This window comes from Trachypithecus francoisi, unplaced genomic scaffold (assembly GCF_009764315.1).
Source record: "Trachypithecus francoisi isolate TF-2019V2 unplaced genomic scaffold, Tfra_2.0 Contig00101_ERROPOS395535, whole genome shotgun sequence".
NCBI lineage: Eukaryota > Metazoa > Chordata > Mammalia > Primates > Cercopithecidae > Trachypithecus > Trachypithecus francoisi.
The window spans coordinates 217,998-231,951 of NW_022680473.1; the positions used below are offsets into that span (position 1 = coordinate 217,998).

General features: G+C 46.6%; 1 protein-coding gene across 1 annotated transcript in view; it reads left to right on the plus strand.

The window, feature by feature from the left end:
• The window catches only part of MXRA5 (matrix remodeling associated 5), a 33,951-nt gene extending 24,505 nt beyond the window's left edge, over positions 1-9,446 (plus strand). Inside the window, 5 exon segments of the mRNA XM_033236428.1 lie at positions 2-1,867; positions 1,870-2,283; positions 4,361-4,816; positions 4,819-5,260; positions 6,386-9,446. Coding sequence (XP_033092319.1) covers positions 2-1,867; positions 1,870-2,283; positions 4,361-4,816; positions 4,819-5,260; positions 6,386-8,294 — 5,087 coding nt within the window. The 3' untranslated portion in view covers positions 8,295-9,446.
• The last annotated feature ends 4,508 nt before the right edge of the window (positions 9,447-13,954 follow it).

The following is a 13,954-nucleotide window of genomic DNA, read 5'->3' on the forward strand; positions in this document are numbered from 1 at the left end:
TCAAGGCAAAAAGTTGCTTCGTCATCCACCATGACCACTCACCCTTCTCGAAGGAGACCCAATGGGAGAAAGAGATTACGCCCCCACAAATTCCGCCACCGACACAAGCAAACCCCACCCACAACTTTTGCCCCATCAGAGACTTTATCTACTCAACCAACTCAAGCACTTGAAATTAAGATTTCAAATCAAGTGGAGAGTTCTCCGGTTCCTATAGCTTGGGTAGATAACACAGTTAATACCCCCAAACAGTTGGAAATGAAGAAGAATGCAGAACCCATATCCAAGGGAACGCCACGGAGAAAACACGGGAAGAGGCCAAACAAACATCGATATACCCCTTCTACAGTGAGCTCAAGAGCGTCTGGATCCAAGCCCAGCCCTTCTCCAGAAAATAAACATAGAAACATTGTTACTCCCAGTTCAGAAACTATACTTTTGCCTACAACTGTTTCTCTGAAAACTGAGGACCCTTATGATTCCTTCGATTACATGACAACCGCCAGAAAAATATATTCATCTTACCATAAAGTCCAAGAGACACTTCCAGTCACATATAAACCCACATCAGATGGAAAAGAAATTAAGGATGATGATGCCACAAATGTCGACAAACATAAAAGTGACACTTTAGTCACTGGTGAGTCAGTTACTAATGTCATACCAACTTCTGGCTCCTTGGTCTCCACTACGGGGGAATTTAAGGAAGAATCCTCTCCTGTAGGCTTTCCAGGAACTCCAACCTGGAATCCCTCAAGGACAGCCCAGCCTGGGAGGCTACAGACAGACATACCTGTTACCACTTCTGGGGAAAACCTTACAGACCCTCCCCTTCTTAAAGAGCTCGAGGATGTGGATTTTACTTCTGAGTTTTCATCCTCTGTGACAGTCTCCACACCATTTCAACAGGAAGAAGTTGGTTCTTCCACAACTCTCTCAGGCATAAAAGTGCAGGTGTCTTCAAGTCAGGCAGAAACCACCAGTCTTGATCAAGAGCATCATGAAACCACTGTAGCTATTCTCCTTTCTGAAACTAGACCACAGAATCACACCCCTACTGCCGCCCAGATGAAGGAGCTAGCATCCTTGTCCCCACCCACGATTCTCATGTCTTTGGGAGAAACCACCACCACTAAGCCAGCACTTCTCAGTCCAAGAACATCTCAAACATCTAGAGATTCCAAGGAAAATGTTTTCTTGAATTATGTGGGAAATCCAGAAACCGAAGCAGCCCCAGTGAGCAATGAAGGGACACAGCATATGTCAGGACCAAATGAATTATCAACACCCTCTTCCGACCACGATGCATTCAACTTGTCTATAAAGCTGGAACTGGAGAAGCAAGTATTTGATAATAGGAGTCTACCACATGGCCCAGATGGCCACCACCAGGATGGAAGAGTTCATGCTTCTCATCAACTAGCCAGAGTCCCTGCCAAACCCATCCTACCAACGGGAACAGTGAGGCTGCCTGAAATGTCCACACAAAGTGCTTCCAGATACTTTGTAACTTTCCAGCCACCTCATCACTGGACCAACAAACCAGAAATAACTACATATCCTTCTAGGTCTTTACCAGAGAACAAGCAGTTTACAACTCCAAGATTATCAAGTACAACAACTCCTCTCCCATTGCACATGTCCAAACCCAGCATTCCTAGTAAGTTTGCCGACCGAAGAACTGACCAACTCAGTGGCTACTCCAAAGTGTTTGGAAATAACAACATCCCTGAGGCAAGAAACCCAGTTGGAAAGCCTCCCAGTCCAAGAATTCCTCATTATTCCAATGGAAGATTCCCTTTCTTTACCAACAGGACTCTTTCTTTTCCACAGCTGGGAGTCACCCTGAGACCCCAGATACCCACTTCTTCTGCCCAGTAATGAGAGAGAGAAAAGTTAATCCAGGTTCCTACAACAGGATACCTTCCCATAGCACCTTCCATCTGGACTTTGGCCCTCCAGCACCTCCGTTGTTGCACACTCCGCGGACCACGGGGTCACCCTCAACTAACTTACAGAATATCCCCCTGGTCTCATCCACCCAGAGTTCTGTCTCCTTTATAACATCTTCTGTCCAGTCCTCAGGAAGCTTCCACCAGAGCAGCTCAAAGTTCTTTGCAGGAGGACCGCCTGCATCCAAATTCTGGTCTCTTGGGGAAAAGCCCCAGATCCTCACCAAGTCCCCACAGACTGTGTCCGTCATTGCCGAGACAGACGCCGTGTTCCCCTGTGAGGCAACAGGAAAACCAAAGCCCTTCGTTACTTGGACAAAGGTTTCCACAGGTAAGATGTTTAAGCATCTACTTTTTTTTTTTTTTTTTGGTCAATTTTTATTTTATTGGCTAGCAATATAATACATTAAAACAGCATGTGTTGAACAACATAAGCACATTAGGAGAAATTTTTATAACACATTTGGGGAATTGTTTTTACTTGAATAAGTGTTTATTGTTATTTTTATAATTTCAGCTTTTGTTTTAGATACAGGGGGAGCATGTGCAGGTTTGTCGCATGGGTAGATTGCGTGATGCTGAGGTTTGGGGCACAAAAGATCCCATTACCCAGGTAGCTAGCACAGCACCCAATAGGTGGATTTTTCAGCCCTTGCCACCCCTCCCTCTCTCCTCTAGTAGTCCCAAGGGTCTATTTGTCCTATCTTAATGTCCATATGTACCCAGTCTACACTTTAACCAGAGTTTGTGTAAGAGAAAGTTACTGGAGTCTTACTTTAGGATTAATTCACCTTTCTTATGGATTCAAGGGCCTCTCTGGGCAGGGGTGGCTGGCCACTGCAAGCCTGGCATGCCCATGCAGCCAGCTAGCCCGAGGAGTTCAGGAGAACAGCATTAGCATAAATAAATAAGGGAGAGGCTGTGTCTCTAGTAATTGAGCTTGTGCCATCTTAGCTAATCTTGGAAGTGGCTGGGACTCATGCCTGCTTCCAGAATTCTCTATTAAACCCACGTTTGCCCTCCTTTGCCTGAAGATGGCCCCGTTTCTGGGACTAGTGTAAAAATGAAAAAGAGAAACAAAACATTATTTTTCTCTATCCTTTTTTTTTATAGCATACTTATTTCGTATGTGTGTGATGACAACACAAAATCTACTCTCAACAATTTTCAAGTATAAGCTAAATTGTTATTAACTATAGTTGCCATGAGTATAATACCACTTAAGCATATTTCTCCTAACTGAACTTCATACTCTTGAATTAATATCTTCCCTTTACTCCCACCCCCAGCCCCTGGTAACCACCATACCACTATCTGCGTCAGCTTCAGTGAGTTCAACTTTCTTACATTGCACATATAAATGAGATCATGCAGTATTTGTCTTTCTGTGCCTGGTTTATTTCACTAACCTAATGTCCTCCAGGTTCATTTATGTTGTGGCAAATGGCAGAATTTCCTTTTTTTTTTTTTTTTTTTTTTGAGATGGAGTCTCGCTCTGTCGCCCAGGCTGGAGTGCAGTGGTGCTCCTTTTTTTAAAAAAAAGAAAGAAAGAAAAACAAAAGACAGATGGTATTTCATTGTGCGTATATGCCGCATTCTCCTTATCAATTCATTCATTGATGGACACGTAGCTGAACTCCATATCTTGGCTGTTGTGAATAGCACTGTGGTAAACACGGGAGTGCAGATGTCTTGTCAACATACTGACATCATTTCCTTTGTCTAAATACCCAGTAGTGGGATTGCTAGACTATAGGCAGCTCTATTGTTAGTTTTATGAGGAACTTCCATACTGTTTTCCATAGTGGTTGTACCAAATTACATTCCCACCAACAGTGTATGAGGGTGCCCTTTTCTACACATCCTCACCAGTGTCTGTTGTTTTTGGTCTTTTTGATAATAGACATTCCAGCAGGCATGAGATGATATCTCAGTTTTACATTTCTTTAACGGTTAGGACCAAAACAGGCTGGGTGTTGTGGCTCACACTTGTAATCCCAGCATTCTGGGTAGCCAAGACAAGAGAATCACTTGAGGTCAGGAGTTCAACACCAACCTGGGCAACACAGCAAGACCATGTCTCTACAAAAAAAAAAAAAAAAATTAAATTATCCAGGAGTGGTGGCCTGCACCTATAGTCCCAGCTACTTAGAAGGCCGAGTCCAGGAGGTTGAGCCTGCAGTGAGCTATGACTGCACCCTCACCTGGGAGACAGAGCAATACCCTATCTCTAACAAATAAAATAAACATAAAAAAACCTTTTAAAAACACTAAAACATTCTACCTTCTACATTTGCTTTTGCTGTCTGAGTGATAAAGTGGAGAATTAGATGAACTAATACTGCTCGTTTGAGCATTATCGAAAGGGCACAGTTTATGCCAAAGCTGACTGTGTTACTTTTCTCCAGGAGCTCTTATGACTCCGAATACCAGGATACAACGGTTTGAGGTTCTCAAGAACGGTACCTTAGTGATACGGCAGGTCCAAGTGCAAGATCGAGGCCAGTATATGTGCACCGCCAGCAACCTGCACGGCCTGGACCGGATGGTGGTCTTGCTCTCGGTCACCGTGCAGCAACCTCAAATCCTAGCCTCCCACTACCAGGACGTCACCGTCTACCTGGGAGACACCATTGCAATGGAGTGTCTGGCCAAAGGGACCCCAGCCCCCCAAATTTCCTGGATCTTCCCCGACAGGAGGGTGTGGCAAACTGTGTCCCCAGTGGAGGGCCGCATCACCCTGCATGAAAACCGAACCCTTTCCATCAAGGAGGCGTCCTTCTCGGACAGAGGCGTCTATAAGTGCGTGGCCAGCAATGCAGCCGGGGCGGACAGCCTGGCCATCCGCCTGCACGTGGCGGCACTGCCCCGGTTATCCACCAGGAGAAGCTGGAGAACATCTCGCTGCCCCCTGGGCTCAGCATTCACATTCACTGCACTGCCAAGGCCGCGCCCCTGCCCAGCGTGCGCTGGGTGCTCGGGGACGGTACCCAGATCCGCCCCTCGCAGTTCCTCCACGGGAACTTGTTCGTTTTCCCCAACGGGACGCTCTACATCCGCAACCTCGCGCCCAAGGACAGTGGGCGCTATGAGTGCGTGGCCGCCAACCTGGTGGGCTCCGCGCGCAGGACGGTGCAGCTGAACGTGCAGCGTGCAGCAGCCAACGCGCGCATCACGGGCACCTCCCCGCGGAGGACGGACGTCAGGTACGGAGGGACCCTCAAGCTGGACTGCAGCGCCTCGGGGGACCCCTGGCCGCGCATCCTTTGGAGGCTGCCCTCCAAGAGGATGATCGACGCGCTCTTCAGGTAGGCGGCTTTGCGTGGCTTCCTGTAAATCGCTGGGCTGGTGGCCCCAACGAATGTGAGTCCATTTTCAGGATGAATATGCACACACATTGCTCCCTGCGTCCGATAAAATTAAATGAAATTAATTAGCAAGGCACAGTGGCTCACGCCTGTAATCACAGCACTTTGGGAGGCCGAGGTGGGCGGATCACTTGAGGTCAGGAGTTCGAGACCAGCCCGGCCAACATGGTGAAACACTGTCTCTAATAAACATATAAAAATTTGCCAGGCGTGGTGGCAAGCGTCGGTAGTCCCAGCTACTCGGGAGGCTGAGGCAGGAGAATTTCTTGAACCCGGGAGGTGGAGGTTGCAGTAAACCAAGATCACACCACTTCACTCCACCCTGTATGACAGAGTGACAGTCCATCTCAACTAATAATAATAATAAATTCATTAGAGACAGGGTGTCACTCTCTTGCCCAGGCTGGAGTGCAGTGGTGTGATCATAGCTCACTGCAGCCTCAGACTTCTGGGTTCAAGCAATCGTCCAGCCTCAGCCTCCTGAGTAGCTGAGACTACTGGTGTGCACCACGAGGCACGGCTTCTTCTTACTATTATTATTTACTTTTTGTAGAGATGGGATCTGCTATGTTCCCAAGGGTGATCTCGAACACTTCACCTCAAGCAATCCTCCCATCCTGACCTCCCAAAGTGCTGGGATGACAGGCCTGAGCCCCTGTTCCTGGCCCGGTGTGTGATTTTTATGCAATGAAATGTTGTCCCTCTAAACTCGGATCCAGAACAAATACCTAACTTCTTAACAAATACTTAACTTCCTCCTCTCTTGCCCAGTGGTTTTTACAGCCTGGAGAAGGCTGTGGAAAGTGATTGACTGCAAATAAGAACTCCCTGTTGAATCTGATGTTAGGTTGGCCTGACCATGGGTTCAAGGACATGAAACGTAGTTGAAGACGTCAATCCTATTCCTGCAAGTGTGTGTGGATCAAACCATTGGGCATTTTGCAATAGTAGCCATCTGGGCTGATGCATCACAGAACCACCTATTTTTGTGTTATTCCAGTGACCTAATGCCACAGTAGAGCATTTGAGAAACTGACATCTACTCCTTTCTCTTTTTTTCTGTAGTTTTGATAGCAGAATCAAGGTGTTTGCCAATGGGACCCTGGTGGTAAAATCAGTGACGGACAAAGACGCAGGAGATTACCTGTGCGTAGCTCGAAATAAGGTTGGTGACGACTATGTGGTGCTCAAGGTGAATGTGGTAATGAAACCAGCCAAGATTGAGCACAAAGAGGAGAACGACCACAAAGTCTTCTATGGGGGTGACCTGAAAGTGGACTGTGTGGCCACCGGGCTTCCCAATCCTGAGATCTCCTGGAGCCTCCCGGATGGGAGTCTGGTGAACTCCTTCATGCAGTCAGATGACAGCGGTGGACGCACCAAGCGCTATGTCGTCTTCAACAATGGGACGCTCTACTTTAACGAAGTGGGGATGAGGGAGGAAGGAGACTACACCTGCTTTGCCGAAAATCAGGTAGGGAAGGACGAGATGAGAGTCAGAGTCAAGGTGGTGACAGCGCCCGCCACCATCTGGAACAAGACTTACTTGGCAGTTCAGGTGCCCTATGGAGACGTGGCCACTGTAGCCTGTGAGGCCAAAGGAGAACCCACGCCCAAGGTGACTTGGTTGTCCCCAACCAACCGGGTGATCCCTACCTCCTCTGAGAAGTATCAGATATACCAAGATGGCACTCTCCTTATTCAGAAAGCCCAGCGCTCTGACAGCGGCAACTACACCTGCCTGGTCAGGAACAGCGCCGGAGAGGATAGGAAGACGGTGTGGATTCACGTCAATGTCCAGCCACCCAAGATCAACGGTAGCCCCAACCCCATCACCACTGTGCGGGAGATCGCAGCCGGGGGCAGTCGGAAACTGATTGACTGCAGAGCGGAAGGCATCCCCACCCCCAGGGTGTTATGGGCTTTTCCCGAGGGTGTGGTTCTGCCAGCTCCGTACTATGGAAACCGGGTCACTGTCCATGGCAACGGTTCCCTAGACATCAGGAGTCTGAGGAAGAGCGACTCCGTCCAGCTAGTATGCATGGCGCGCAACGAGGGAGGGGAGGCCAGGTTGATCGTGCAGCTCACTGTCCTGGAGCCCATGGAGAAACCCGTCTTCCACGACCCGATCAGCGAGAAGATCACGGCCATGGCGGGCCACACCATCAGCCTCAACTGCTCTGCCGCGGGGAGCCCGACACCCAGCCTAGTGTGGGTCCTTCCCAATGGCACCGATCTGCACAGTGGACAGCAGCTGCAGCGCTTCTACCACAAGGCTGACGGCATGCTCCACATCAGCGGTCTCTCCTCGGTGGACGCCGGGGCCTACCGCTGCGTGGCCCGCAACGCCGCTGGCCACACGGAGAGGCTGGTCTCCCTGAAGGTGGGGCTGAAACCAGAAGCAAACAAGCAGTATCATAACCTGGTCAGCATCATCAACGGTGAGACCCTGAAGCTCCCCTGCACCCCTCCCGGGGCTGGGCAGGGACGTTTCTCCTGGACGCTCCCCAACGGCATGCGTCTGGAGGGCCCCCAAGCCCTGGGACGCATTTCCCTTCTGGACAATGGCACCCTAGCGGTTCGTGAGGCCTCCGTGTTTGACAGGGGTACCTATGTATGCAGGATGGAGACGGAGGACGGCCCTTCGGTCACCAGCATCCCCGTGATTGTGATCGCCTATCCTCCCCGGATCACCAGCGAGCCCACCCCTGTCATCTACACCCGGCCCGGGAACACCGTGAAACTGAACTGCATGGCTATGGGGATTCCCAAAGCTGACATCACGTGGGAGTTGCCGGATAAGTCGCATCTGAAGGCAGGGGTTCAGGCTCGTCTGTATGGAAACAGATTTCTTCACCCCCAGGGATCATTGACCATCCAGCATGCCACACAGAGAGACGCCGGCTTCTACAAGTGCATGGCAAAAAACATTCTCGGCAGTGACTCCAAAACAACTTACATCCATGTCTTCTGAAATGTGGATTCCAGCATGATTGCTTAGGACTGACAGCAAAGCGCGGTTTGTATGGGAAGTCAGGCTGGGGAATCGGAGCTCTTAAATAATGTCATAGTGCATGGTGGCTCCCCGTGGGTTTCAAGTTGAGGTTGAACTTGATCTACGATTGTTGGGAAAAGGAAGCAATACAGACACGAGAAGGAGGGCTCAGCCTCGCTGGGAACTTTCTTTTGTGTTTACATCATTCCAGAGGCTTCATTCGGGGTATCTGTGCTCTGACTGCAATTTTTCTTTTTTTTCGCAAATGCCACTCAACTGCCTTCATAAGCGTCCATAGGATATCTGAAGAACATTCACCAAAAATAAACCATAGACACGAATAACCCCCCACTAGCCCATTAAAGACGCATCACCTAGTTAACCTGCTGCAGTTTTTACATGATAGACTTTGCTCCAGATTGACAAGTCATCTTTCAGTTATTTCCTCTGTCACTTCAAAACTCCAGCTTGCCCGATAAGGATTTAGAACCAGAGTGATTGATATATATATATATATATATTAAATTCAAAGTTACATACATACAGCTACCATTTTATATGAAAAAAACTTATTCTTCCTGGAACTCACCTTTTATAATGTTTTATATATATAATAATATATTTTCCTCTCAAATCAGACGATGAGACTAGAAGGAGAAATACTTTCTGTCTCATTAAATTAATAATTATTGGTCTTTACAAGACTTGGATACATTACAGCAGACATGGAAATATAATTTTAAAAAATTCCTCTCCAACTTCCTTCAAATTCAGTAACCACTGTTATATTACCTTCTCCAGGAACCCTGCAGTGGGGAAGGCTGCAATATTAGATTTCCTTATATGCAAAATTTTTGTTGAAAGCTGTGCTCAGAAGAGGTGAGAGGAAAGGAAGGAGAAAACTGCATCATTGCTTTACAGAATTGAATCTAGAGTCTTCTCCTAAAAGTCCAGAAACTTCTCTGCAGTATCTGTGCTGTCCGTCCAGTCTAAGGTGGCTGCTTCTTCCCCAGCCATGAGTCAGTCTGTGCCCATGAATAATACAAGACTTGTTATTTCCGTGACTGGTGTACTGTATTTTTAAGGTCAATATACTGTACATTTGATAATAAAATAATATTCTCCCAAAAACCAGGCAGTGATGACAATGCTATTTTCAAGGACAAAAGAGAGTCACGTGAATTTGGGTTTCCATCAGAGTGGTTGAAAAAACTGCTTTCATTCACCTTCTCTCAATGATTATCTTCTCTACACATTTTTAACAGGCAAGGAAACTGAGTCAAAGGCAATGCTTCTGATGACAGATTTGGCAGGCAGGAAGGCAGAGTTTGAGTGTCACTTGCATGTAGTGACAATTTCAGTATGCAGCAAGACAGTGTGGGGACTGAGAAGCAGTGTTCTAGGAAATCCTTCAGGATTTTTCTTTTTCTTTTTTGTCAAAGAGACATCTGGAAATCCACGTACTGGTGTTCCACACATATGCAAAACTGTCCTTTGCTTCCCCTCGAGGAAGGAAAAAGGCAAACAAGATAAACATTTGGGAAAAATATGACTGTCAGCATTTCAAGAATGCACTGTCGCCCATTGTTAAAGAATGTCGGTCATGGAAACTAAAGAATGTAGTTTTTTTTAAACTCTGTGGGAGGCATAGGGCCTGTCTCTCATCATCGATCCACTTATCTGCTTAAATATATCTGCACAGCCCTTACTGTGTGCTGGATATCAAGAGAGGCCTGAGGAGGCAGAGAGGTGGAGGAGGAGGTGGTGCTTGGAGTGTTTATCCTCAATAGACAGGCTCTTCAGATGATGCAGGGTCTCTCAAAATGCACATGAATGACATTTGGGGCTGGATGATTCTCTGGGCTGGGGTGTCCTTTGTAGGGTGTTGAGCAGCATCCCTGGGCTCTACCCACCAGATACTAGTACCCCTCCACCCCCCAAAATTGTGATGACCAAAAATGTCTCTGGACATTGCCAAATGCCCCTTTAGCGGGTACAAACTTGCTCCTAGCTGAGAGCCACTGACATAAAGAATAGATTAGATTGGTAGATAGATAACTGACAGAAGATGATATAGATAGATAAGTGATAGATAGATGGTAGATAGATGACAGATAGATGATAGGTTGATAATAGATATGGATAGGAGACATAAATAATGATGATACAGATAGATGATTTACAGATATAACTAGATAAAGTAGTATAGAAAGGAGTAAGATAGGTCGATAGATAATAGATGGATGGATGATTGATAGATAGATAAATGGTGGATGGTTGGATGGATGATAGATACACAGATAGATAAATGATGGATGGTTGGGTGAATGTTAGATAGATAGGTATATAGATAAATAGATGATGGATGTTTGGATGAATTATAGATAGATGATAGATAATAAATCATTGAATGGATGATCAATAGATGGATAGATACATACATAGACTGATGAGAGATGGTTGGGAGGATTAGATAGGTAGTTGGGTAGATGATAGATGGGTAGATAGAAAAATAGACGATGGATGGTTGGATGGATGATGGATGGATGATAGATAGATAGATAGATAGATAGATAGATAGATAGATAGATAATAGATTGAGTTCCTCATGCTAAGGATTTCTCAGCCTCAGCACTATGGACATCTGGGGCTGTAGGATTCTCTGTGGTGGGACCGCCCTGTGCACTGTAGGGTGTTGAGCAGTGTCCCTGGGCTCCACCCACCAGATGCCAGGAGCATCCACCACCCCAGTGTGACAACCAAAACTGTCTCTAGACATGGCCACATTCTCCCCATGAGGCTGTACCATCCCTGGTTAGAAAACACTGTGCTAGATAAATACACGCAGCAGAGGGTTTTAGAAACACATTCATTTGGACTCCCTGCTTCAGTGCATGATGCGGAAACTGAGATCTGGGGAGGTAAATTCTCCTAGGTGTAGAGAATGTTTCTGCAGGACATACCTTGGTGAAATTTTACCTGGAAAAAGATGGTAAAAACATCCTATCAACCCAAATTTCTGTGTTCACATGAGGTGATGGGCTGAAGAGGCGTTTGGAAACATTCAAAGTGGTTCAGAGAGCATTCCGATTCTAGGGGATGAAAAAACAGGTGGGATTGTAGTCCCATTAGGAAAGAGCTGTATTTTGATGGCTGAGATAGCATTTTCATGGAGCCAAGAATAGAAGAATGGCTGGGCAGAATGATATGGACAAATGGGAGGACGTGTTCTCCTGGCAGCAAAAACATCATGAAAAAAGTTCGAGCCTCAAGCAAGGAGACCTTGGGCCTAGTGATAGATAAAATATAATAGTGGTGCAGGCCCATAGTCACAGCTACTCAGGAGGCTGAGGTAGGAGGATCACTTGAGCCCAAGAGTTTGAGGCTGCAGTGAGCTATGATCACACCACTGCACTACAGCCTGGGTGATAAAGTGAGACCCTGTCTCTGAATATTAAAAAGTAATAATTAATTTTTAAAAAATAATAGACATATTTGGACTACAGTCTAACATGTGTTTCATTTGGGGTTGAACACGGTAGGATATCGTAATTGGTTGAACAACATTCTGCAAAAAAATCATCTCTACCTGGAACCTGTCAGTGCAACCTTATTTGGAAAAAGAGTCTGCAAATGTGATCATGTGAATGATCTGGAAATGAGATTATTCTGGATAAGGATGGGTCCCAAATGCAGTAAGTGTCACTATAAGAGACAGATGAGGGGACACAGACACAGAGGAGGAGGTCACATGGAGACAGAGGCAGAGACTGGAGTCACATGGCCACAAGCCCAGGGATTCTTGGAGCCCCCAGGAGCTGGAAGAGGCAGGAAGGATCCTCCCCTAGAACATCCAGAGGGAACAGCATACAATTGTAGTGTATTGAGCAGTGGCCCCCAAAATATATGCCCATATTCTGACTCTCTGAACCGGGAAATGGGACCTTATTTGGAAATAGGATCTTTGCAGGTGTAATTAAGGTAAAGATCTTGAGATGCGATCATCCTGGATTAGATGGGCCCTAAATCCAATTACAGGTGTCTGTTTAAGAGACAAAAGAGGAGGCACAGACACAGCAGAAGGCCACGTGGAGATGGAGGCACAGACTGGAGTGATGCCCAGGAACGCCTGGAGCCACCAGGAGCTGGGAGAGGCAGGAAGGATCCTCCCCTAGAGCCTCCAGAGGGAGCATGGCTCTGAGATACCTTGATCTCAGACTTCTCATCTCCAGAGCTGGGAGAGAGTTCATTACTGTTGTTTTAAGCCCCTATTTTGAGGTGATTGGTTACAGACGTCCTAAGAAATAAATGCAAATATTTTAAATTTTCTTGTAGGGATGGTCATGATGAGAGATACTTAGCACCTCATGACTTAGGTAAAATAAGAGCCATTTAAACCAGTGTGTCCCAAACACGAAGGTGTGTGATTTGAGCAGATCATTAATCAGAATCACATATGGCTGTATCATTATTTGTAAATAATACACTAACTGGAAGATAGTTGTTTTTTCTCCCTAAATGGCTAAGTTCTGCCATCTGGTATATGTGCTTGTAAATCTGTGGACACAAGCAAAATCCCTAGCTAACAGTCCATTGTCACTATTTAATTACTCTCAGGCCCTCACAAAAAACAAAACTTCAACCAGGCTCTAGTCCTGGAAGTCTGGTTTGTAATTGCAAAGGCAGCTCTTGTTTCAATGAAGCTTGGCTGCATGTGGGACAAGAGGAGGAAGACCCCAACCCTGCTGTTGAATTCAGTCTGCAAGACACTGAACCCCACAAGATCCTTTTCTGCACTTTTGTCATTAAAGACCCAAGTCTCACCTGTAATCCCAGAACTTTGGGAGAGCAAGCCTGCAGATTGCTTGAGCCCAGAAGTTCAAGACCAGCCTGGGCAACATAGCAAGATCCCATCTCTACAGAAAATACAAAAATTAGCTGGGTGTGGTGGTGCACGCCTGTAGTCCCAACTACTCTGGAGACTGAGGTAGGAGGATCACTTGAGCCCGAGAGGTTGAGGCTGCAGTGAGCCGAGATCGCACCACTGCACGCCAGCCTGGATGACAGAGCAAGACGGTCTCCAAAAATAAGAAAAGGACCCAAGTCTTTTGGAGGTGGAAGTTCAACAACAGATTAATGATGAAACTAAGAGGGGTAGTGTTAGTGAGTTCCTGGATGGCCAGCATGAACTGACTCTGTTTTGGAAAAAAACAAACAAACAAACGTTGGTTTACCTTCATCCAGAGAGGCTGTTTTTTAGCAGTATTTTAGCAGTATTCAGCTTCCTTTTTAGCAGTATTTTTTAACCTTTGGTTCTTGTTGGCTTTATGTTATCATCTCCTGGATTGATTTAAACCTCCTCCTGTCCGAGTGTCTTCATTTCCTGGGACTGCGATTGCAAATGACCACAGAACTAGTGGCTTAAAACAACAGGAATTGATTATCTCGCAGTTCTGGAAACCAGCAGTCTGAGGTCAAAGTGTGGTCAGAGCTGCGCTCCTTCTGGAGGTTCTAGGGGAGGATCCTTCCTGCCTCTCCCAGCTCCTGGATGCTCCAGGAATCCCTGGGCTTGAGGCGGCTTCAATTCGGTGTCTGCCTTGGTCTCCATGTGGCCTACTCCTCTCCATCTGTGTCTCCTC